General features: G+C 25.4%; 1 protein-coding gene across 6 annotated transcripts; it reads left to right on the top strand.

Moving 5' to 3' along the window:
- LOC107445686 (telomere repeats-binding bouquet formation protein 1) lies at positions 1-26644 on the top strand. Of its 6 annotated transcripts, none has more exons than XM_016060154.4 (16): positions 1-300; positions 612-705; positions 4182-4241; positions 5121-5237; positions 6536-6664; positions 7542-7673; positions 9372-9432; positions 11617-11738; positions 13105-13227; positions 13309-13488; positions 16010-16141; positions 19356-19484; positions 21116-21176; positions 22101-22149; positions 23452-24511; positions 26174-26644. In XM_016060154.4, the coding sequence occupies exons 3-16, from the start codon at positions 4220-4222 to the stop codon at positions 26314-26316; spliced, it is 2460 nt and encodes an 819-aa protein (XP_015915640.2). In that variant the 5' UTR covers positions 1-300; positions 612-705; positions 4182-4219; the 3' UTR covers positions 26317-26644. The 6 variants fall into 6 exon arrangements, with proteins under 6 accessions (XP_015915640.2, XP_015915642.2, XP_042895332.1 ...); XM_016060156.4 differs by having other exon boundaries at positions 2-130; XM_016060153.4 differs by having other exon boundaries at positions 8-137.
- Positions 26645-27211: the final 567 nt, after the last annotated feature.

Raw genomic sequence — 27211 nt, 5'->3', positions numbered from 1 at the left:
GAACAATAGTAGAGGTTCTGTACTACAGAAGTAAACAGCTGTTAACGTTCTCGCCCATATGAAAACAAATAAACGCTAAATTCGAAATTGAAAATTATGTCCTGAGAAGAGATTCTGGCTTACGAAATAGGTTTAGAGTAAAATAAACTTTTCATTTGCTCTCGAATTTCTAAAATCAGATTAATTTTGAACTCTAATTTAAATGTCTCTAAGATAAATATGATTAAATAAACTAATTCAGTAAATTACTTGTCACAGCAACTTTAACAAAAATTGCAGACGATTTTAATTTTTTACGAAGTAAATGATAATATCCCCTAGTTATAGTTATTTTTTTGTAACTTAACTTTCTTAAATTTAAAGAAAGTATTTAAGATTTATTCTTAAAGTTTTTACGCGCCTTCTTACGTAACCGTATTTTATTTCACTAATACAATTAGAAATAGTTAAAATATTCTATTACGCGAAATCAATGGGTGTTTATATATTGTTCATTATGCATTAAAAATATTATTACACATTGCTCAATTATTTTTATACTTTCAATTACTTATAAATTGTAAATAAAAATTTATGATCAATATTAATAAATTATTGTAAAATATTTACAGTTATTTTGACTACTCATTTGATGGAATAAGCAAGATGTTGAGTTTTTATTTTGAGAAAAAAAATAGGAGAATGTAGCTCTTCATCTTTGATGAGGTAATAAGTTTAAAAATCAATATTGACTGTGATCCTTCTGCTTATTGTTAGATTTTTTTTCATTATTATTGCTAAAATTGTGTTTCAATAATTAAAATCTGTCCGAATAAAACTATAATTCTGATTTTAAAGGGCAAGGTTTTTTATACATAAAGGCAAAGTGGGGAATACTTGAATTCACCACTTTGCAGTTCCATAGAACACTTGTCATTTGCACAACACTTGTCATTTTCTTCACATTATGAAGTATTCAAAATTTGTCAGAACTTTCCTACTTGGCGCTGTGTTATTCTGTGTAATTTCAGTGAGCTTAAGTAGTAAAGCAACAGATTACAAGATAGAGAGAAATAAAAAAAAAAACTTTCACAAAAAATATTAAACAAAAACCCTGAATCATTTACATTTGAACTCGCTTTTAACAAGCTCTGATTTTATAAATACCAAAACTTAAAGAAAAAATTTCAAATACTTGGTTGGTACAGTGCTATATCTGTTAGAGCAGTGTTTCCCAAACTTATGACTTTTGTGTACTTTTTCTAAATTTTTCATAATGCTGGGTACCACTAGTGAAGAAATGAATGTTTTTTTTTTAAAAATATGCTTATTTTAATGAACCTATTTTAGTTATTTAGTTAACTCTGCAAAAAATAACCAATAGAAAAATATTTAATCGTAAATTTTCATGACTAGCTTTGTTTTTAAATAAAAGTTTTTGAAATTTTCGTTTGTTGCAAGATATTTTGCGTAAGAATACATACCCCAGCTGAACTGTTCCCGTACCCCTGGGGGTACACGTACCACACTTTGGGAAACACTGTGTTAGAGCATAGCTTGCTTTTAACAAGCTAACCCCGGTTTTTGTGAGTGATTTTTTTTTGTGATCAATAAAATTTCTACTTAATTACACCCCTCTGGAACAACTGATCCTTTTAGAAAACATTTCTTTTTGATGTTTTTGGAGTTGACAAATTCCTTTATGATATTTTTTACATTGAGCAATTCCTATTTGAAATTTTCTGAGTTGACGAACTCCTTTTTAATGTTGATGATGTTTTTCAAGCCTTAAATAAAACATAAGAACGTAACAAAATGTACTTTTTGATAAGCCAAGAGCAAGTGAAAAGTCTCTAAAAAAGTAGACTTCTGCTTTGTTATTTTTTACTACTTTTTTATTATATTTATTATTTAAACACTGAACTAAATGGATGTTCCAAAAAAATTAAATAGAACGAAAAAAGCGAAAGTAAAAAAATTACTAAACAAAATAGTTGAATTAGTTCTTTGGCTCAATATTTAGCTTGGCTCTGCATGTCAATGGATCTTTTTGCATGCATGATTTCTCAATTATTAATTTTGTGCATGTAACTAAAAAAAAACAACAACAAGGAAGTTAACCCAATATTTGTGATGTTGAAAAAATATAAATATCTATGAGCAGCAAGTATAAGAATTTTGGTTGTTTGGGCAATACTGTAAAAGATTACAGTGCAATTTAATATTGAACAAGCAACGTGGCTGTATAGTTACTTTTCTTTAAAAATTTTAACTAGTGAGAAGAAAACTTTTTATAAATTTTGACTTTGCAAATTGGTTGGTTTTAGAGAAGTAAATTACAAAAGAAAGCTTGCATTTTTTGTAAAAAATTATATTATTTTAACCATTAATGTTCACTGTTTTATCATCTTGAAAGGATTTATTAATGTGACCTGATCATAAAAGTTATACTTGTTTCTAAGTTTTAAAATTTTCATAACCTTTGTCAAACTCATTTATTTTAGTTGTTTTGTTATTTTAAAAGTTAATAATGCTAACGTTACTATCACAATCTCTCTTATTCAATACAAATATATCTTTGAGTTTGTNACGCAACCAGGACGGATTTGCCAGATGTTTTTTACCCACAATTTAACACCATTTTTGTCCATCCAGAATCACATTATTGCTCCTTCAATTCAACCCTCACAAACATGTCAAATTCAGTTCTTTTATTTTTGCAAACGATACTTTTTATTTACGATCTTGAAAGACGAGATATTGCACATGTACAATCCAAATTTTCGTGCGCGTTATACGAAGAGTATATTTGAAAATTTAAAAAAAGTAATTAGAAATTACGTGTGCGCGTTATACGCCGGGGCGCGTTATGCGCCGGAATATACGGTAGTTACTTTTCTTTAAAAATTTTAACTAGTGAGAAGAAAACTTTTTTTAAATTTTGACTTTGCAAATTGGTTGGTTTTAGAGAAGTAAATTACAAAAGAAAGCGTGCATTTTTTGTAAAAAATTATATTATTTTAACCATTAATGTTCACTGTTTTATCATCTTGAAAGGATTTATTAATGTGACCTGATCATAAAAGTTATACTTGTTTCTAAGTTTTAAAATTTTCATAACCTTTGTCAAACTCATTTATTTTAGTTGTTTTGTTATTTTAAAAGTTAATAATGCTAACGTTACTATCACAATCTCTCTTATTCAATACAAATATATCTTTGAGTTTGTCTTATATTAAACATAGGTTCAATAATTCTTTCCCTGATGACCTTTCTTCCTTTTTTTTGTTACTTCCTTTATATTCTCCTTTTTGTTTTGGGATCAGACACGGTTTTATCATTGCCTGATTTTGTGATCTTGAGTATATATGTGCTATTTCAGATTTTGCAACAAAGCCATATTTGACACAATAAATTTAATTTTATATGTTCACTCATTCAAAACGAAGCAATAAAGGGAATGAGGCATAATTGAAAGGATATTAAAGTTTATTGTGGTTCATTGAGTTAATTATTTTATGGAAGCAAAATCTATAGTTGAAATTAAAAATTTAATTATTATCTTCTTAGTGTAAAGTAAATTTTTTTGTGAACAGAAATTTAAAGTAAATGTGTTGAAAATAAGTTTATATACAGTATATTTCTAAATGTAAATCACAAAACATTGGTTCTTATAAAAAGGCAGTGAACTTCATAACCTGTACACGAAAAATGAAAATTCATTCATGTGAAATGAAAATTCCTTTAATGTTTAATCAAATCTCCATAAATTTTCATTTTCATTTATTTTGAAAAACGAGTGATAGAATACTTGTTAATAAAATTCTTTCTCAATTATTAATGCTCTGCCATTTTTCCATTATTGAGAAGTGGCTTTGTTTTTGGTCTTCCTTTATTATTTCTGATGTTTGTTTTAGTATTGTTTTGATATTGTTAGACAGAGGAATCCATATGATAAACAAATACTGCAAATTGCTCTTGAAAAAAAAAATCTCTAAAATTTCTTATTTTATGCACAGAAGTAGTAATATTTGCTATTGAAATAAAATGAAATATATTATTTAATAATATATTGAAATGAATTAAACTAGACATGATGGAACTAAAAATACCTAAAAGGATTTTTATTGTTCCTATAATTTTCATAACATATTTGAAACTAGAGTTATTGAATATTCCTTTAAATTTAAGTTCTCTTTCAGCTTCATAAATAGTTGGCAGTATGAAGATATTCAAATAAATGGATCTAGAAAAATATAATAGTATGTATGATTATTTTAATTTTAGTTTCTAATATTTCAACTGAATTAATAGTTGTTCATTAATTAAAGGAAGGGAACTTTTGTAATTGTTTGGTGTTCATTTCCTTGAATATATTATTCTTTTGTTATTTTGAATTTATAATTTATTATAACAGATAAGAAAGTTTAAACTTAACTTTAAAGAATGTTAACCAGCTCTTTTCTTAATATATATGTTTTATCATATTTAAATCTATGGTGTTTTTTTCTTCATTTTAAATTCTTGATACAAATTTTGTATTTTTACAAAATACATCATAAATTTAAAAAAAAAAATTTTTTATACCTCTGATTATTTTGATTATTTCATTTTTTCCTGAATTAATTTTTGTAACAAAGAAAAAGGTTTTCTCAAAACTGTTCATGAACTATTCATGAATGTTTTAATTTATTATCGTCTGTAATTTAGTTCAGAAAATCACAATTTAAAAAGAAATTGTAAGCTGTTAATTTTTTTTTCTTTTCAAATCTTATATGAACTTGTTACTTATCTCAACTTCCTTATTTTTATGTCACTTTTACTATTATTAAATAAATTGTAAAACTCCATAAATATACAAATTTATTTTAATGAAAAGAATGCTCATGAAATTTTGATTTATCATTTTCAAAGGTTATGTCAACTTATGACTTTCCTGATTGAGACAGTGTTAATATTTGGTTGAAACTTTATTTTATAAAAATTTTCATCTCAATGTATATATGTGGTAGACCCTGTACCATATTTGATTTTAACTCTATTTAAATAAGAATAATACTTCTATTTTAAAAGATATTAACTATGCTGAATTTGTGTTAAAAATAAATATGTGTTTGAAAAATAACTTTTTGTGTTTTTAGACTTAGTTATGGACTTCCAGAATCTGATGTCATGCATTAAATGTCATGAAGATTCAACTAATATTCCTATAATCTTAGAAACATTAAAAACTATTATTGATATCTGTGTTAATGAAGGTAAATGCTATTTAATTATCTTTTTGCTTTAGTGCTCTATATAATTGCTATATTATAATATCTTATATAAAATTTCATATCCCTCTGCTAATTTTTTTTCTCATAAATTATTGACATTATTTTATCAGTAGTTTTACAAAATTATGAACACAACGTGAGAAATTAGCAATGGTATTTTATTTAAATCATATAATTTATGATGTGAAGGAAGCTTCAAATATCAAGAATTTAACAGTTTTAATTTTTTATGTAATTTGCAAGAAATTTTTTTAATGCATCTTTACTCGTTTTAGTTATTTATAGGCTGTTAAAATGCTTATGGTTTTTAGTTGAATGACAGAGATAGAATTAATTTACTAATGACTGAATTTTTATCAATATTTTCAAATGAATAAATAAAGGCATTTTACACTGTGGGGATTTTTGTCTAATGCCTAAAAAATAGGTTTTACCATGTGCTTCATTTAATGTTATGTTTTTATTTCTTATTAATGATGAAAATTCAAGATTGAGGTAATACTTTTTATTTCTTATGGTTAAAAGGTTTTTATTTTTTATAATTAATGTAGAAATAGAATAAAAAATATACCATTATGTCTGATAACTAATGGATAGTATCAATGAATGCTATGAACTTATGACATAAAATGATTATTACAAGTTTTTTAATAAGTGTTATTATAAGATGGTTTATTATTTGGGACACTTTAGTAGCAGTTTTTTTTTTTTGAGATAGAAAATAATAGTATTCTTAGTAATATTTTTGTTCTTATTATATGTTAAGAATGCTAGATTGCTCTGCATTTAATATTTACAACTGATTCATTAAATTTAAAAGTTTTTATGAAACTTTTGAACTTAGATTGCTATCTTGCTCGATAAATACTTTTGAAAATTTCATAATGTGTATTTTGCAGAGTTAGAAAAATATTTTTTTACTTTTATTTTGCTGAACAGTTGCTGTTTTTTTATAAAAATTACAAAACTTACTTTACTCAAATTCTTTGTACTTATAATTAAAATTATGGAACAAAAAATAGCTGACAGAAGTTATATTTAAACTTATTAAATTTACAAATAATTAACATTACATTGAATAAAATCCAAGAAATATGCGTATTTTAAAAAGGAAGTAATGTAGTATTGTTTTTTTTTTTTAAAAAAGAATTATATTTAGCAAAATTTTAAGAGCAGTAAATATTAATTTAATCTAAGATTTCACAAGCCTATAATTGTGACTTATTTTCCAGTCAAATAATTCTGATTCATTATATATTAATTTATTTTTTTAATGGTAGATTGTGGAAAAGATGCTTTTCGAGAAGAAGGTGGACTTGATTTTCTTATTGAACTTGTTTCTACCACAGATAGTACAACCCTGTTAGAACACTTGTTGAAAACATTGGCTTTTATCATTGATGAAAATGGTATTTATTGATTAATTAAAATATATACCTTTCTTAAAAGTTTGGTGAAGAATACTTATGACACTTATTTCTAAACAATGACTAAGAAAAGTTGTTTAAAATATTTAAAACAATATTTTTTGCATCTTTTCCTTAGAACTATTTTAGTTTTTCAATGAAAAAGTGCAAAAATATTGCAATTTATTTAATATAAAGCTCTGAATTGTAAAATAATGTAATTTTGATTACTTTTTGGGATTCATAAAAATATATTTTAAGTATGTAATGAAGAATCATTGTTTCATGAAATGCTAGTTTTCATAAAATGTTTTTGTTACAAGAAATAGCACTAAATGTAATTTTTTTTAAAGTTATGCAAAGCAACATATCACTTTAAGAGTATTAAAAGTGGCAAATGGAAAAATTCCTCAAGTTATTTATCTATTTTTAGGCTGTTTTCATGAATTTATTACATTATTATTTAATTTTATCAGTGGAATGAAATGGAATTGTATAAAATATAAATATGAGAATCAGAAAAATAAATGATGAATTTGAACTTTTATAATAAAAAGTAAGTGTAAATAAAAAGTTTTATAAAACTTGAATTGATTGCCTTTTAAATGTATTTTTGTGATTCATTATAAGATGTAATTTTAATTTAAATTGAGTGTTATTTAAATGCTTTTCATCATATTATTATTCGAATATGTAACTAATAATATAAGTAAGCTTGTTTATGCATTTAAGTGTTATTTTTTTAAATATCTTCATATGCTTCTATGTATGTTAAAGCTAAATTATTCCTATATATTTACATTGACATTATAATATAGTGCTAAGCGCAACATAGTTCTTTTGTAACTTACAACTAGCTGACTCATTTCTTATTTTTTAGTTCATAGTCAAATGCATTTGACGAAAAAAGATTATTTTCTAATTCTTCAAGCAATAATTCAAAGACCTTCTTTTCCTCCTGTAATACTGAAAAATTCACTTTTGCTTACATCTTCTATCCTTTTCCAAAACAGTAAGTGTCCTTTTAATTTTTTCTTTTTAAATTTGAAGCAATTTTTTTTCTATTGATAGTCATTTTCTTATCTCTTTTTTTAAAACCCATGTTGATAATTATTAAAAAAAAAAGCATTTTTTGTGATTCTTATATTAACAATTGTTTTTATAAATATAAATACACTGATGGAAAAAAAAAATCTTGACACCAAGAAAAAATTATTGTAGAGTAATGAAATTTTGGCAATGCGTTTTTCTGACTAACATATTTAATTGATTGAAGTTTCAAGAAACCATTTCAAATGTGAAGTACTGGTACATTAATAACCGGTGTAATCACCAGAATTTTGAATCCAAGCATGCAAACTGGCATACAGATGCCATTCAAATCATATAAATGTTGTGTCATGCAAATGCCATATGTAATTTTGTGAGTTCCATGCCTGTTGCACTTGGTCAGTCAATACAGGGATAGTTGTGGATATCGCTGAAGTTGTCATCCAATGATGTTCCTTGCATGCTGGATTGGTATAAGATCTGGGGATCTAGCAGATCAAGTTAACATGTCAACATTTTGTAGAGCCTGTTGGGTTGCAACAGCAGTATGAGGACAAGCATTATTCTGTTAGGAAATAGCTTCTTGAATGCTGCTCCTGAATGGTAATTAAAAGGTTTAAACACTAGGTTGTGGTACAAATTTGCAGTCAAGGTGCGTGGAATAACTACGAGAGTGCTCCTGTTGTGATAGGAAAATGCTCCCCAGACCATAACTCGAGGTGTAGGTTCAGTGTATCTGGGCTGGAGACAGGTTGTTAGCAGGCACTCACCTGGCCTCTTTCTAACCAATATATGGCTATCACTGGTACCAAGAACTGATTTTCATCAGAAAACACAATAGATGTCCACTCTGTCCTTCAGTGAGTTCTCACTCAACACTACTCATGTTGTAAACGGCAGTGGTTTGGAGTGAGTGGAACACAAGTTATAGGGTATCCTGCTGTACTTGAAGTAGCCGTTTTGTACCAGTTCATTGTGTCATTACAGTTACTGCAGCTCAAATTTTTGATTTAGGTGCAGTACGTTGTGCTACAACCATGCACCGTGCACAGAGGTCTTCCCTCTAACTAGTGCTGCATGGCCATCCAGAACCTGGTCTTCTTGAAGCTGTACCTTCCCTTGACCACTGCTGCCAACATAATGGGTAAATTTTTCCTCAGTTTTTTGCAATATCAGGGAAAGGAATTCCATTTTCTTGCTGCCCTATTACATGACCACGTTCAAAGTCAGTGAGCTGTTGATAATAGCTTTTTCCATCAGTGTAAGTGTTTTATAAATTAAATAAAAAACAGGAAATATTATGTGTTTTAGATAATGTATCATGTTCTTGTTTAGTCAAGCCATTATAAGAACTTCTTTGTAATTTAAAACAAATAATATTTTTATTTGTATAAATGCTTTTATGAAAAAAAAATTTCACGTAGCTGAAATTTGGTATGCTTTCTTTATTAAAGTTTAGATTTCTTAAGGATTATTTTTCTGACCATTGTATAATAATTGATTATTAAAAGAAATTTATAAATTTTTTTTTATTTACATTAAGTACCACAGTTAAATTGATTTATTTCTTATTTTATTGTTTTCTAGTATCCAGAATATAAACATGCTTTTTTTAAAAATTCTAATGCAGTTTACTCTAAATTACATTATATTTTGCTAGGTCTGGCACAAAGTTTAATGTTAGAAATTGGATTTCTTCAAGATGTTATTAAATTATTTGAGTAAGTTATAGATTAATACAATAAATAGTTTGATTATATTCAGTTTTAATTTTCTTTTCATAAGGAGTCTAAATAATAATCGTCATAAATTATACACAAAATATTGTATTAAAATTATTTCATGAGTCATTTTAAGTGTCACCAACATTAATGATTTAAATGACCTTATTGTTGGCATAAATGGGTTAAATGTTAATTTTCTACATTAGTATAATTGAAATTAAAGGCCTAAAAATAAAATAGAGATGCATGCATTTGTTTACAGAGTTTTGCTGAGGTATTGTTACTTACCGACATGTTAGTATATTTTACTGATAAAACATGCTTTTTTTCATTTGTCGGAAATAAAGTCACTATCAGGTTAAATATCTTAAACAAAAGGGATTGCAAGACTGTGGCATAAATGAGAAGTGAGTTTATCTTTTTTTAAACTAATAATTTTAGCTATGATATCTTACAAACTTATTTTTAAACTATTAAACCATGAATTTTTATACTGAAAGTTTCATTAATATCAAACAGAAAAAACGAAGACAACAAAAAGCACAAACAAAATAGCCTGAAAGTACTATTTTTATAACTTTCCTATTATTCAAAGCTTAATTTAAGTAAAATGTTGTAAATAATAATTTTATAAACAGCTTTTTTCTTCAGAAACCAGATAAAACTATTCAATTCATACATTTCAGAAAATTCTTTAAATTATTGCAATAATGCTTATTGCAATTAATTAATAGCTTCTCGCATATGTCATCATATATAATAACATTTTAAAAGTAATTTTAGTTTGTGAGTAATGGTCATGGTAAAATCTGTTATATTATTTATTTTTTCTTATTCTGTATATTTAGTTAGTGAGCTAAAAGAAAACTATTGTTGTTTTTAAAACACACATATTTTGAAATTACTTCATTAAATGTATTTTAAGCATACAGTTAAAAAGTTTTTAAAATATTCAAATATTTGGAGATTTTGAAATGTGTAGTTAAAAAGTAGTTGACCAATTTTTTAAAAAACAATCACAATTAATTTACTCTTATTTGCTGCGACCTATTAAATTATTTTTAAACATGGTGCGTAACATTTTTAAAAAGTGCTTATTTTTAATTTTTTAAAAGCCCTTAAAGCTGCTTTTTTCATTGGTTCTTTTTAAAAAGTGCTTAATTTTCCCTTTTCAAAAATGAGATTTTTTTCTTTACCATGTCCATTTTTGCCACATATTATGTGAAAGCTTACTTTTCACATTGTTCTATTCACTATTTACATAATTCATTCAGATTTTGGCATACAGTCGGTTCATAGCATATGAAAGAGCCAATAATTTTACATGTTTGATGAAATTCTTGCGTGTGCATCTACTGAGTTGGGTTCGGTGAGATAATAGCACCCATGTTTATATTTAAAAAAAAGCTACATTTTAAATAAAATATTTGAAAATATTGACTCTTTTCTTGTGGGGTAAGTACTCATCCTATACTATGTGATGAAAAAGGAAAAAAAAAAAGAAAAAAAACATACTGACCTCGAAATTATAAGATTTTTTTGGAAAATCTGATTTAAGTTGCCACCATGTTAATGTTTTTGTGTTTATTGTAAAAATTGTTTAAAAGGAGAAAATCTAGCCTCTTAATAATAGTTGAGATTTCAATTATACAAATGAATGTAACTAAAGGGTGCAATTTTTTTCAAAGTTTTTTCTTGTTAAATGTAACTTATTGTGAACTAATTGATGTAGATCTTACAAAATCCATTAATCATATACTCAAAATAAAAATATTAAGTATAATTTTACATAGCTATGGTGCTTAAATATGTTATTATTTCTAATCTATTCTAAGTGATATAATTCATTATGTTTTGAAACTTTGGAGTTAATTTGGAGAAAATTAAGTTTTCTTTTTGCCATCAAATAAAAAATTTCAAGATTATTTATTAATATTTTATTAAATTAAAGCGCTCAAAGTAATAATTTTGAAACGTCAAAGTAATCATTTATAGTATTTTAATGTATTAATATAAATTGCAATGTTTAGTCTGATAATATACTTATGATTGATAATATACTAATGATTGATGATAGAGTCAACTATATTAAATAAGATTATGTTAAACACTAAGTACTTCCTAGCAATGGGGTTTTTTAGTATTGTTTTAAAATTTAATTATTAATTCTCTTTTTTGTAGACAAAGTGCCTCTTTCTACATATGTAATAATTTTAGCAATCCAGTGTTAAGTGACTCGCCTGTTGATATACTAATAAGTGCAAATTCTGTTTTGTGCTTTGCTGTAAATAATCCGCAGAATGGTATATTTTTTAAATATATATATCTATGTTTTTTTATCTGTTATGGTGTTAATTATAAATTTAATTCTATGGTAGGATAATTTTTTTTCAGAAATGAGAAATTGAAATGAAATAAATAAAATAAATTTTTAACTATTTTTGTTTAAAATTTTAATGTTAGTAGGATATCTTTTTATAGAGGTTCCAAAATGAGAACAGAAAATTCATGAGTATTTCTTTCCTTTCTGATGAACAAGAAAAGTATCTTTAGAATATAATTCTGAAGAAAAAAGGAAAAAAAAATTACATATGTTTTTTATTCAGCTATTTTATTGCTTTTCTATTTTATTTAACTCTTTCTTTACTCTGTTTTTTAAATAAATCTGTTTTATAAATATGAAGATGCAGAGTATAACAGTTTTGGTTATACCTACCATTTCAATTAATGTTATTATAATGCTTTTTTAAATTTATTGTTGTGTTTTTGTTGGAGAAAATAGTAACTTTGTTGTCATTAAAAATTATTGGAATTAGTCATGGAAAGTCTTGAACTTGAAAATATAAACTGTAGCAAATACCCTGCATGTATATTATTCTGCTTACTATGCTGTATAATTAATTGAATCAAATCTAAAAAAAATCTTAATTTTTTAAAAATAATTATGCTTTTATTCACATTATACTTTTGTCTATGTCGACAAATACATGAATTATTCCGTTTGTTGTAATACATTCTTGAAGATATATTGGTATAGACTACATTGACCAGTGCTTATGTCATGTAACCAAGCTTTTATAGCATGATTATGTTTGTTTTTTTTGTCATAGAGGGTATCTTACTTAAGCAACTCTGCAAAACATTCCATACATTTATTCAAAAGAGTTGAAGTTTACTGAATTTTTCTACAAATCAAGTAACCTACTTTTGATTTCCCAGTATGAATCTATTGATGATTTTTAGATTATGGCTAGAGCCATGTTATAATTCCCAATCAAATATTTCCATGTATAAAATAATCTTATTTGGTCAAATTCATCAAGCCTCGAAATGGAGGCTTGTTCCAATTTTACCCTTAGTTCAATAAATTGAAAATTTTACCCTTAGTTCAATATGCTGCGATTTAAAGAAAGAAAAATAAATTTAAAAAAAAAGCATGTCTGAATTAATATACAATTAAGTGTAATATACTTTCAGGAAAAAAGTTAAAAAGTATTTAATATATATTTAACAAATATATTTTTAGTAATTGATAGATTTTTGTTTTCTTTGTATAATTTTAATTGTAGAAATTATGAGTTTTCATTATTTTTTTGAATTTTAATATTGAGTTCTTGTATTATATTGCTAATTAATTCAAACTGAAATGTTTTATACCATACCCATTAGAACCAAACCAAGAAATTTGTTCTGTACTTTTCCCACGATTATTGAAGTTGTTTGAATTATCTTCTGATACTGCTCTCTCTGGATCATTATCATCGTTTTTATCTCTGTGTGTGGCCAACAATGGTAACGTTATTTATTAATTATTTTAAAAGGGTGATTCTTATTTTTAATCCTTTATTAATATTCTAATCATTACATTTGTAGTTAAGAGTCAACAGAAGTTTGCTGATTCTGATGGCTTATTGGTATTAAAACGTTCTCTTCAAAAGTATTATGATTTAGCTGTTTCAGATGTAACAGAATTTCACAGTGTTGTTTCGAAATGTACATTACAATCCTTGATTAATTTGATTGGTGTCATTACAGCTGTTGCAAGTGAAAATGGTAATTATTTTTTTCTCCTCTTTATTATAGATATTTATTTCTTTATTATAGATATTTATTAAAAATTAATTATTTAAGTTTTTCCACAAAATTTCTATTTGTTCTTTTTTTTCCTGCAAAATTCTTGTAAGTGTTATGAATATTTAATTAGTAATATATAATTAGTAATTTTGTTTACATTGTCAGTATTATGATTCAGATTAAAAGATTAATGAAACTGAAAGAATACAAAATTGTAGAAATTATTTTAAAGTTAAACACTTTATATATATTAAAACTTTTTATAATTCAATTTAAATTATATACAATTAAAACTATTATGAAGGTTTTACCATTTTTATTGTTTATAATTTTTTTCTTGTAAAAGATTCCAACTTAGATACATAGTGCTGAAATTTTTTTTATTATTAGAATTTGTTTAACAAAAATTTCAGCATGCTATTTCAATGCAGTTAAACTTATTACTTCTTTTTTAAATTTATGTAAATTTCAAAGAAAGAACAACCCTGAGTAACTTTTGATCTAATGATTAGATCTTCAATTTCTAGGGCTCAATAGTAATTGCTGAAAGGGTGAGCTAAAATATGCTAATTAATTAGTGGCGATAATTTTTAAGTTTCAAAATCAGGCACAAAAACACACTTTCTTGGAATAAATATACCTTTTTAAAATGGATTTGGATTTCTGACCCCCAAAATATAGGAGGGTAGTCGCAATCTGGGAAATATAGTTCTCATAGTTTGATCAGGAAACCAATCCAATGTTTGGACCTCATGACGTTAATTTTTCTTTACGCCATATATCAAGAACTTAACCCACTGGCGGGTTAGAAAATGGGTGAGGGTTTCTCCCCTATAGACAATTCCCTTTCTGTTAACATGGAAAACCGGTTTTGTTAGGCGGAGAAGACTACAGGTTAAAATAAGACTCTTTACATGTAGTACTGCCAGTGGGTTTAGCAAATTGAAAAATTTTTGCATTCAATTATAAAATTCGTTTATTTAACAATATAATTCCGTACAAAAAATAAATTTTACTTAATATTTATTATGTTTTATTATTTTATTTAATATCAGTGAAAAAATTTTGAATGATAAGGCATACGATTTTGTGCATCATTTTAAAGGAAGTAATTTTGCATTGCAAAATACAGACAAAAATCAGTTGAATAGTTCCTGAGAAATCGAATTTTAAGTTTACAACTTTTTTGAAATTATATTTCTCAGGAACTATACAACCGATTTTGTTGGATTCAATTTTTTGATTTGAAAATCGAAATCTATCCAAAAAACGGTATGTTTATTCAGAGAAAGTGCATTTTTGTGTCTAATTTCGTAATTTAAAATATCATCTTCACTAATTAAGTAGTATAATTGAGATCAAACCCTCGAATCATAAAGATTAAATCTTAGAACGTAAAGATCTAATCATTACATCAAAAGTTATTCTGAATTGTCCGTTTTTTTTTGGTGCATTGTACTTACAATTTATTTTAAGATTATAAATACATATTATTTTTTTTTTAAATTGCTCATAATTATAAAAATTTGATTTCCTTCAATAAGTAGAGAAATATACACTGAAGAGCAAAAAAACTGGTACAGGCATGAGTATGCAAATAAAGGGGTATGGTGCCAATCAAAGTACAGCCCTGCGATCGGCAACGAGTATATAAGACAACGAGTGTCTAGCACAGTTCTTAGATTGGTTACTGCTGCTACAATGCCAGGTTATACAGATTTAAGTGAGTTTGAACGTGGTGTTATAGTCGGCGCACGGCAAATGGGACATAGCATCTCCGAGATAGCAATGAAATTTGGATTTTCACGTACGACCATTTCACGAGTATACCGTGAGTATCGGAATTCCGGTAAAACATCAAATCTACGACATCGCATACATATTTGGGATGCCTTGAAACGTGATGTTCAGGAGATATCCCCACCCCCTCTTACTCCCACTGGTTTATGGACAGCCCTGCAGGATTCATGGTGTCAATTATCTCTAGCACTACTTCACACATTGGTCGAATCCATGCCACTTCGTGTTGCGGCACTTCTGCGTGTTCGCGGGCGCCCTACACGATATTAGGCAGGTATACCAGTTTTTTTGGCTCTTCAGTGTAATAAACAAGTAAATAAATAAACAAATAAAAAAAAAGGCATGCTCATTGGATGACTCAATGATATTTACTTTTGCACAATATGAAATAAATTATTATTTTGAAAAATATTCTATTACATATTGCTGGATGTAGTGTTAGAAAGTCTTGAAGTTGTTAGATCTTTTGTCATTCTGGCTTATTTCCTTTAATTTTATTACGTTGAGCCTTCTTCATTTCTTTCAAAAAATAAATTTTCGGAAGAATTATTGTAATTTTTGTCTAATAACAATTTCTACTGTTAAACTTGATTTTTTTTTAGAGAAAATAGTTTCTCTAATTTTATTTTCCTAGTTTTTTATGACTGTAGTCAGAAATTTGTTGAATTATTGCTATTAAATTACAATTTTTCTGTTTCAGATAAAAATGCTGCCATTTTGGGTAAGCTTGGTGTACTAACTTTAATGATAAAATTGCTTTTATCTGGAATTCTTAATGATGAGCTGAAAATTCGAGTTATCTTAGCACTTGCTTATTGTATAGATGCGCATAGTATGTAATAAAAGTTTTTGATTTATTGAAATTTAAATTGTTTGAAATATTTTTTTCCCCATTGTTTGATTATTTATTTCAAATTTTTATAGTTAGCTTACTAGCACCTCCTTATGACAAAATAGAAATTTTTTTAATTGACAAGATATATGTTTTTCCCCTAATTATTATTTTAAAAATAACCATCATGAAATATTTAAAAAATCATTATATTGTTGTATATCTTGTATGAAAAAATGGTTTTTCATAAACTTTGCTTTGCAAACATATTTTCTATCTGCTCTAAGAATTATTTTAAAGATAAGTGGACAATTTGTTTTTAGAATGCCTAGAATTTTTTTAAAAAATTTATTACTGGTTAGTATTTATTACTGCAAAGATATTTTTGAAAATTTTTAGAGAACTTTGAATTTTTTTCTTATTGACTTAATTTATAAATTTTACAAGATTATTATAAACTGATTGGACAAATTTGTCTTAATATTAAATTTTTAAAATTTATTTTCTAGTTTTGTTAATTTGGTCTGAATGTTGTTTATTTAAGATGGACTTCTATTATACATCACTGTTTAATTATTTTTAAATTACTTTTTTCTATAACAATTTATTTTTAGATAGAAACTTTTTATAAATTTTTTTAAAAAGAAATTAACACTTAAATAGATTATTGCATTTTATACTCTGTTCCCTTCTGTATAGGAACAGATGTAAATTTGTTATCCCCTCCTAGCTTGTTTTTTGCATCAGAGAAATTTTTTCTTCAATTTAGCAAAAATTTTTTTAAAAAGCATTATATCTTGGCATGTTCATAAGTTAAGGACTGAAAAGTAATTTCGCTATATTTAAATGCATCATCAAGGCTATTTTTTTCTTTTGACTAATAATAGATTTTAGCTAAACTAATTGAAATTACATGAAATTTTTTGGTATCATTTATTCACATAAATATCATTATTTTGTTTATCAGTTATAAATAGTTTCTAGAATTCCCATACTATTAAAAACTTATTTAATCTGAAATCCTTTCTCTTCCCCAATGTTTTTTAAATTCGGAGTCAGTGATTGAGGTAGTATCGGATTTAACTATTGTATAAAACAGATCAAGTTTAAGACTAAACCAAGTTTATAACCAAGTTTAAGACTAAATAGTTTTTTTTAACTTAATTTGTAATATTTATATTTAAGAAAATTTGTCAAAATGGAAAAGCACTAAAAGCAGCTAAAACCAAATTTGTCTTATGTAAACAATTTAAATTAAAAGTTAAAAACTAAAAGCAGGCAAAACGAAATTTGAAAGATTTTTTATGTTAGCGAAAGCAGCACTTCATTGGGCGACACACTGTCTGCTAACATATTGGAGCCTTATTGTAGTCAGTGGTAAAACCAAAATCTGATTGTGTCCCAAGGCCCTATAATGGATAAACTAAATAAGAAAATGCAATCAAAAAACCAAATATTGGAACAAAAGATAAAAATTCAAGGATATACAGAAAAACACAAAGTAAACATTCTCTGAGAAAATATTAATAAAGACAGGTCTATATATAATAAGAGATATAAATGAAGATAAAGTTACAGTTAGAATAACCAAATCAAAATAAAATTTTAATTGCCAAATCCCTAAAAAAAATTTCAAAATTTGTGCTGAGCTCTTTCGAAAAACTTGAAGCAAAAAAAATAAATGATTAAAAAGTCCAATTAAGTGCTACCATCTATATTCTTCAGGAACAAATATCCTAAATTTCACCATATAGGCCTATTTATGCGGGATTCAATATTGGCTGAATTAGTTCGAATTAAAATGAATTAAACTAATAATATTAAACTTATATTCTCTTCTTTTATCGTATAATGTAATTAAAACTTTTCAAGATCAATATCTAAGAAATTGGCACCTTTAACATCTGAATTAGTTCGAATTAAAATGAATTAAACTAATAATATTAAACTTATATTCTCTTCTTTTATCGTATAATGTAATTAAAACTTTTCAAGATCAATATCTCAGAAATTGGCACCCTTAACATCTGAATTAGTCTTTTTAAATAAAGTTCTTTAGGATAAATATCTTTAATTATTCAAAATTATTACAATCAAAAATAATTAAATCATCAATAAGTCTAATCCCAATTAAAAAATTATGTTGTAAAAATTTTTGTTCATAAAAATGTAAGAAAATATTAGCAAATGCACTTGAATAACAATTTCCCATTGAGATACATTAAATTTGTTTGTAAAAACATATACTATTAAATAGATAATTTTCAAAAATTTTTATGTTACATAAGTTAATCTAATCTTCCCTAATAGTTTCTGTATAATCCATATTAATATAAAATAAACCTGAAAAGAAAAAATTAATCAATACATAATAAAATATAAAAAATATTTAAAAATATATAAAACTAACCATTACGGGAACAGGACCAGAAACTCCATTAAAATATCAATAAAATTCAGATCATGAAATAATAATTTAAATATTAATTTCCAAACAAGATTGCGCATGGCAGCTAATCCAGGTATGAAAATATGAAATCCAATCAAAGTATGAAATTGATTGAAGCAAATTTAATTATCATAAAATTATTTTTGATTCTAATAATTTTGATTTAATTGAAGATATTTATGCTGAATAACTTAATTTAATAAAGACTAATAAAGGCGCCAATTTTTAGATCTTGAAATTATTATATGAATCATTATTATATTGAACTTTACAATGAAAAATTTTTAATTGGTTTATACGATAAAAAAAAGAATTTATTTTTAATGTTATTTGTTTAACACATTTTAATTCCAACTTATACTTTAAAATTTTTAAGAATATATTTATTGACCCAAGTCTTAGGTTAAAATTTATTTGTAGTAATAAAACAGATTTTCTTTTAGCTTCTAAGAATTTCAAAATTTTCTTAGAAAATAATAATTTTTCTTTCAATTATTGTAATTATAACTTTTTAATTCAACGTATTTTAAAGAAGTTCAACAAATTCGGCTGATATTGAACCCACGTGAAAATTAATTCTTGTTTTTGGGAGAAAAGTTTGGATTTTAAGCTGGAATCTTTATGTTTAATACAGCTTGTGTTTTATATAGTTTCTTATTAGAGTTAACTTCGATTAAAAATATATGTTGCTTCTTGCTTAAAATTAATCAATTTAAAATTATGTCAATTTAAGAGATCTTATAGCGTTTTAATGGTATTTTATAGGTAGCTGTAAATCATATGTTCTTCAATTTGAAAATTTTCATAACTTCCTTAAAAGTTGTTTTCAAAATGGTAACCCAGAACTTGTGGCTGCAAGTAAATACTTATTGCAAGTATTTTTAAATGGAAATGGTAAGTATTCATGATAATTTTATAAATATATTAATTGCTACATTTTTAAATATTTTTTAGATTAATCGAATAGCTGACTTAAATTTATGTCATTTATGGAATGATGTTTGTAATTTTAGATGTAAAATACTTTTACTTTTATTGACTTATATTTTTAGATATCATTTTTTTAAAAAAAATTAATGAAGTTAAAGTCCAATTTCTTCCAAAACTGTACTTTTATTTTCTTCGTATAAAACTCATGTCATGTTGCAAGGTTCAAAAATCTAGAAAATAATAAGTCAAAAAACAGATTTTTTTCAGATTTTTAGTTTTTTTAAAATTTGCTCTTCTTAAATTGTGATGTGGAAAAAAAACCACAATTGTTTCATTTTGTATTTTATTACACTGTTTTCAGCAACTAGAAAGGCATTTTTCAAAATATAATTCAAACATTTAGGTTAATGCTAGATACCTTTTACTGACTATTTACATTAATGCTTGACCAACTAAGTCTCTCTGTTGTTGAAAATTTGATATCACCGCTAAAAACATAGAGAATTCTTCTAATTTCCATTCCTCCCTTAAGAAAAAGGTATGATCATAGATTGCATTTTTTTCCACACTGAAATTTTACAATTTGTTAGTGTCGCCATCTGTTGAGTGTAAACAGCAATTGATTTCAAAATAGTTTTTTTTTTTATATTAATGAAAACTATAAAAAAATTCTAAATAGCTAATAATAATAGCTCGGTTTCTCTTTTCACGACTATTCATTGTGACCTTTCGTTTATCAATTTGAAATTATGATTTAAAAAAAATATAGTTCTTGCTTTTATTTTAAAATAACTGCGAAAAAGCCACAAAAAAGTTCCAAAACAAAAAGTTACACTTGCTCTAAAATATTAAAATTACTTAAATCAGAAGCAAAATATCCAAGCTTGCTAGGTGCTAAAGAGATAGTGTATAAAAATAGTTTATTCAATAAAGAATTATTTTTAGAAAAGAAAACGCTTATAACTAGGCATAAAAAATCAATTATGAAACTGCTTATCAAAAAAAAAGAAAGATGTGTTGGATTTTATGATTTCCCTACTTGGGTGTAAAAATATCTTTAATGCTTTAAAAAATTTTAAGCAAATTAAAATGATGGCCTCTGGGATCAAACTTGCAAAAAAATTTTTTTTTTCAAGTTACATGTCAGGTATGTGGAGTCATTCTTCATTTAGTCTTTTTGTGTGTGTGTGTCAATATCACATGGTTGTACATCCTCTAATTTTCTATGCAGATTCAAATCTAAAAAATTCTAATGGATTTTTTTTTAAAATCAGTTTTTAAGGTACACAGAATTGAGTTTAGTGGCTGTGAGTGTCAATGTTTTTCCAATTTCAATGTAGTTTTCCTTTGTGCATGTAGTTTTCCTTTTTTTATGTGGAAATATTTGTTACCTAGAGCAATGGAGTTTATTAACAAGACTCTGACCGTTAGTTCTTGTATTAAATTGAAGAAATATGAATTGAAAAAAGAGCTTGTCTTTACACTAATTTCTATGTTTTTTTTTATGTTTTTATAAAAAGACTATATATACTTTAATTTTGATTATCTATTGTTCTTATCACCATTTCTGAAATATGAAGTCAATATTTTTTTAGATAATTTATCTGAAAGTGATTCTCTGCAACATGAGCAACTCTTTCCATCTGTGACCGATAAGTATGGGGTCATTTTGTTTCTTTTCAATTCCTTAAATTATGATTGAATTTGTTTTTTTCTTTCAAATTTGAGTTAACTATAATTTATCTAATTAGAGTTTGAAAAATATTTGATGCACAGTTAGCAGGCCGGGCCTTGGTATATCATGTACATGAAAAGGCAATGCATAAAATTAACCTTCTAGTGAGCAATTCAGTAACTTCAATATATGTTCATCGTTTCAACACATGCCTATTACTAAATTATATTACATTCTTTTCTTACTTAAGAGCTTTTTTGGGCTAAAAAAATCCTCATGTTTGTAATACTTGAAAATAAATAACTGTATTAAGTTTTAAGCATCTTAAAAATATTACCATTTATTTTTTAAACATCTTAACAAATTTGCACTAGTATTTTTATTTTATATATTAGACTAAAACACAGAAATAAAGTAGATGGTCATTTTAGCTTTGATGATGAAATGAAAAGATTAGAGATGTTATTAGTTGAAGCTGTAACCACTAATAATAAATGATGAACTGCCATTGAGTATTAAAACTTTTGAAGAAGTGTTTTTTTAAAAATCTTTGTGGTAAAATATCTTAAGCTTTTAGTGTGATAACTTTTTTCAGTATTTCAAGTCCTAGTTGTTATTAAATAGAAAAAATAATTATATATTCAAAGTTACATTTTGAAACTAAAAGTACTCAGTGTGTAATGCCTTTTTCTTTGTCACCATTATGCCATTAATTATGAAATTGTAGAGCTTTAATCTCCATTACCCACTTGGCTAACAACTGGCTGTTGTGATAGTACTTTATTTAATAAAATAACTTTTAAAGTTTTTAATTTTACCTTAATTTTAAATTATGTTATAATTTTTTTTTAAGACTGACTGTCTCATAATTTAAGAAATGTAATAAAACACTTTTTTTTTTATAGGGGCAGTGTTGTTAAACTCAAACTTGACAAGTTGCCTGCTAAAAAGAGTGTAAGTTTCTCTTTTGCAAATTATATCTGATTTTTTTCTAGCTTTCTTGTTACCAAATTAAGCTATTCCTCTAATTTAATCAATAAATAAGGTTTGGTGGTTTAAGTTGTTTTTAATTTAGTTATTGTTGTTTTCTTTTTTAATATTTTTTATTGACAAAATTATATATATTTTTTAATCATATTGTTTTTAAGGAATGTCAAATAAAGCTACAATTGACATTCAATAAAATATCTCTTCATCCAAAGAAAAAAAGGCAAAATAATTTAAGATGGTTGCATTATCATTACATACAAATGTTGTAAATATTTTGTAGGATTCTCGTAAACTTTTTCTATCATTAAATACTTATAGCTAATAACTATTGGTGTAATTTCAACAAAATGATACTAAAGAATTTGGAAATTGACTGAATATTTTATAATTATGCAATATTTTTTATATATTGATGTGTGTGCACAAGTGCTATTTAAAATAATGAATTAAAATTTAAAAATATATGTAAAAAATTATGTGCTGGATGCTACAGTAATTTTTGTTGAATAATATATGGGAGCAAAATCAAAGAAGATTTTATTAATGTGTGTTAACTTGAAAATAAACTTAAAAAGAGTCAAATTTTCAACGACTGATTGAAAAAGATTGTAAGCTTTATGTATCTTTTGAAACGAAAACTTAAATAGATTAAAAATGTATATTTTGACCATGTTGATTACATTAAATCTTCATTTGCTATCTGTTCTAAACTATGATTGATGTACGCATGTGCCGACTTCTTCTTTAAATCATCATTAAGAAGGAATCCCCAGCTGCCACTAAAGGCTTATTAGCCAGTAGCTCTAATGCAACGTTAGTTACAAAAACAAACCAAACAAATATTTGTCTGATTGTTTTTTCATGTTTTATAGCAAAAAAAGATAGTTCCAAATTTTTGTATGAAGTTGTTTTTGCTGTCTAGATGCTAGCTAAACTTTTTCTTTTTAATAATTTTACAAATGTTTTGAATTATATGTTACCAGAAAAATCAAAAGATTTCTTTTAACACTATATTGTTAAATTACAAACGATTTCTTGTAACACCATTATTGTTTCTATAATTGTTGTAAAAAAATTCCTTTTTGATAGTTAATCCGGTCTTAACAATCAATTATTATATTATGTAAACAATATTTCACAATGCTGCATTTTAAAAAAAAAACAGTGCCAATTTGACTAAAGGCTGATTCTGCTGATTTTATTTATTATTATATTTTGTTGATTTCATTCCATTAATTAATGTTTATTATTTATTAATAATTACAGGTCATTGGTGGTTCTGTTCGATCAATTATTAGTTCAAAGGAATGTGGGCATTCCAGTTTGAAAAGAAAATTTTTATTAAATGCACCAGATCATAATGATTTTATTAAACCTATTCGGACTGGAGAACTGAGTAAGCAAACTGAAAAATTTTCAAGCAAGCAAAATAAAAACATTTTCGGTGAAGGCCAAATAAATGTTTCACCAAATTTAAAAATGTTTCATCCTTCGATGCACAAAGCTTGTTCCACCTATGATAATACAGATTATTATCAAAACTCTATTTCACATACACCTTCTGTAAAAAGTTTCCAAAACTGTAAAAAAGAAAATATTTTGCTAATTGATGATAACTCATGCTCCTTACCTAATCATGAAAGAAAAAACTTGATTTGCAAAAAAAAGTTTGGACATTCATCATTAGTGTTTTCAGATTCTGATGCTTCTAGTCAAAATAGTAAAGACAATAATCTTTCAATTCACAATGAAAAACTTGATATCTCCTTATCAAATCATAAAGCTAAAGATTCTAGTGATTTTCATCATGGTTTTAGCAATAGTTTAGCAGCTTTAAAAAAATGTAATTCTATTTTAAGTGAAATAACAAACCTTGATCAAGAAATTGAAAGTATTAAGGCAGAGAAAAGCTGCCATTCGAAATATAAATCAAACAGAAATATCAGTGAGTCAAAGGAGAATTCAGTCATCAGTTTGTGGAACCCAACAAAACAGAAAAGTAATATTTATTTTGATTTTTCTGAGAATGTATCACAAATTAAGAATGGAAATTTTTCTGATCACAAAAATTTTCCCATTGATAAAAAGAAAAAACTTTCACGTCTCTCTCATAAAGCAGCATTTCCTACCAAAGATTTATTCAAAGCTCCTCTTAAGTTGCCTTCATCAAATAATTTTTTGGAGACACTTGATTTTGGACCGTGTAGTAGAACAAGTAGTTCAAAAACTGATCAGTACTCTAGTCCACATACAAAAAGAAAGAGAATAAAGAAGAATGTTTTTGATGGCTCTTTAGCTGAAAGCGTATTGGATACTTCCAGCCTTAGTAAGTGTTATTTAGTTTGTTTAATGTGAACTTAATCTTCTTTTTACATTATATTAACTCTTAGTTATTAGGCCTAATTAGAATGTAAGAAAAATAATTTTGTAATAAGATGTTTAAACAATACCTTAACATAATCTACCCAAAAGTTTATGAGCTGGAAAATTACCAAAGTACTGACATTTTGTTAATTTCCCTTTTAATCCACTGTAGAACTTCACCATTTCTGGTCAATTGTTCTCAAATTTTGAGCAAATTTTTATAGGTTGATTTCAAATTTAAGCTATATATTAAAGATAACATTCTTTACATAGGATTATTTTATTTTATAGTTTTTTCCTTACGAACAATTTTCTGGCAAATTTTTTTTTGGTGAGTTTTGAATCTTTCTTTCTTTTTTTTTAAAGTGATATTTTGGCAAAAATTCATGTGTTTTGAACATGATTACTTTTATTTTTGTTTGTAAACATATAAAGAAAAAACTAAATTGCTTGTAATGTTGGTTCAACTTTGGCTGTACACCCTTCAAGAAGAAAAATTTCATGGAAGAAAAGCAGTACAATAGTTTTGTTGTACATTGTTTTGGAAAAATTATTTTTAATGTTTGTTGAATTTTACTGTATATACACTAGTTCTATAATAAAGTTTTTTTTAAAAATTTTTAATTTATTCCATTGTCTCAAAGTAAAATTTCTGCTTATTTTTTAGCCACTTGAGTGGCGTAACCATCAAAATATGCTGGACATTTTATTTACTAATTTTGCACCAGTTACATTATATTATTTAAAAGTGTGATCTCATTTTCTAGTTACTTTGATTTGAAATTTATTATATTTTTAGATAAGGGGTTAAGTGCTGCTTAAATTAATGGCTCATAAATTCTGAATAAGTTCAAAAATACAGAATAAAATATTTTAGAATTTTTTTTCAGCTTGCAATTCAATATTTAAATAATCACTATTAGTTAACATAACAAAATATAACACTATTAGAACATAACAAAATATGCCTTAATTTATGTTTTAGTTAATGTATTTTTAAACTATTTTTTCTATTTTTACAATAAGTTCCTGATTAACTTCAAACCTATAAAAGCATTTCATTTATCAAACTTTAAACCTATCTTATAAGTATTTTTATCTCTTTCAACGTATCCTATATTATTAGATATTTCATTAGAACCTTCAAATTATATATATATATGTATAATATTTTGTGCAGAAGATTCATATTACCTTGTGCAAGAGATCTGTATTATCTTGTGCCAAAAAATCCATATTTTGTGCAAAAATTTAGAAATTGAGAAACTATTGCATTGAAAACTGAAATAATATTATGTGATTCAAATTTGTAATCTATTGAGTGACTAAACTATTAATGCTTTAAAAAAAATAGATTTCTCCAATAAAATGTACTGTATCTAAAACGGTTAGCTTAAAATTAGATTCATGCCTTTGTTCCTAATTTTTGTCTAAAAGATATTGTTATTAATGGCTCAAACTCTTCATAGCAATCTTAACATTTTATGTATATTCTATATCAATTTATTTTAAAAAGTTATTATTTTTGCATAGTTTATTAATGTTGCATTGCAAATCTAATTGTTATGCATGTTGTTAATGATTAAAACTTTTTTGATTTTTTTTTTCATCATTTGAATTTTAGATCTGGATTCTGATAAAGTCTTTGGAAATAGTATGCAAGTAATAGTCTTACCAGGTGATTCTTGTGAACAGCACAAACTTATTGCTGGTTTTCAATTTCTGAAAGTTAAACCTCTGAAAAATGCTGTTTTGAATGTGAATTAATGTCAGAAAAAAATATTGGATTTGTTGTGTTAATTAAATAAAACTTAAGTTAAAAACTTAAGACATTTAAGTAGACAAAATATTTTATCCATTATAAAAGTATAATGAAAGTAAAGATGTAAAAATTTAAAGATTAGTATCCTAAGGTTTACAATTTGATATATGTTGTTTACAAATATATGTTGAACTGTTTCACTTTAACTTTGATTTTTTTTTTGTGGTTAAGAAAACTTAATTTTCTTAAGATTATTAAAAATTTGAAACTATTAAAACTAGTAATTCACTTGTATAATATTTTCTGAAAATTAAACAATTATACACATTATTACTTTATTTGTTTGCTGAATTTCTATCTCATATTTTTTAAAACACGTTAGAGTACATAAATATTTTTCTATCTTAAGTTTTAATATCTTGCATGTTCAATATATAAATGTAGGTGAGTTTTTTTTCTCTCTTACACTCATATTAAAAATCTCAAAATTGTACAGGAGTTCTAAATTAAAATAAAGAAATGTTACAAAAAAGTATATAAAAAATATATTTAAAACAAATTTAAAAACTAATTATGGAGTGTTTGAAATTCTGCAGAAATGACCAATTGGTACTTTTCAAACCTGAAATGCTTTCACTTAATTCCTAATGTACTGAGTGAAAATGATTATAAAAATATATATTTTTTAGTATAAAACATTAAACCAAATGCAAATTACCTGAAAGAAGTTTATTTACTGTTGTAAAATCTTGGTAGTTAATTTTTGTTATCATTATTTTAATATTTGGAAAAATTTTTCATTGATCGAAACATATTATTCTTTTTTAATTTTGCCACTAAATAACGCACTGTAGGCTAAAGTATCAAATTATTATGTCAAGATGTATCAAATATTTTTAT

This window comes from Parasteatoda tepidariorum, chromosome 3, assembly GCF_043381705.1.
Source record: "Parasteatoda tepidariorum isolate YZ-2023 chromosome 3, CAS_Ptep_4.0, whole genome shotgun sequence".
Lineage (NCBI taxonomy): Eukaryota > Metazoa > Arthropoda > Arachnida > Araneae > Theridiidae > Parasteatoda > Parasteatoda tepidariorum.
The sequence above is the reverse complement of the archived record's forward strand: the minus strand, read 5'-3'. Positions and strand labels throughout refer to the sequence as shown.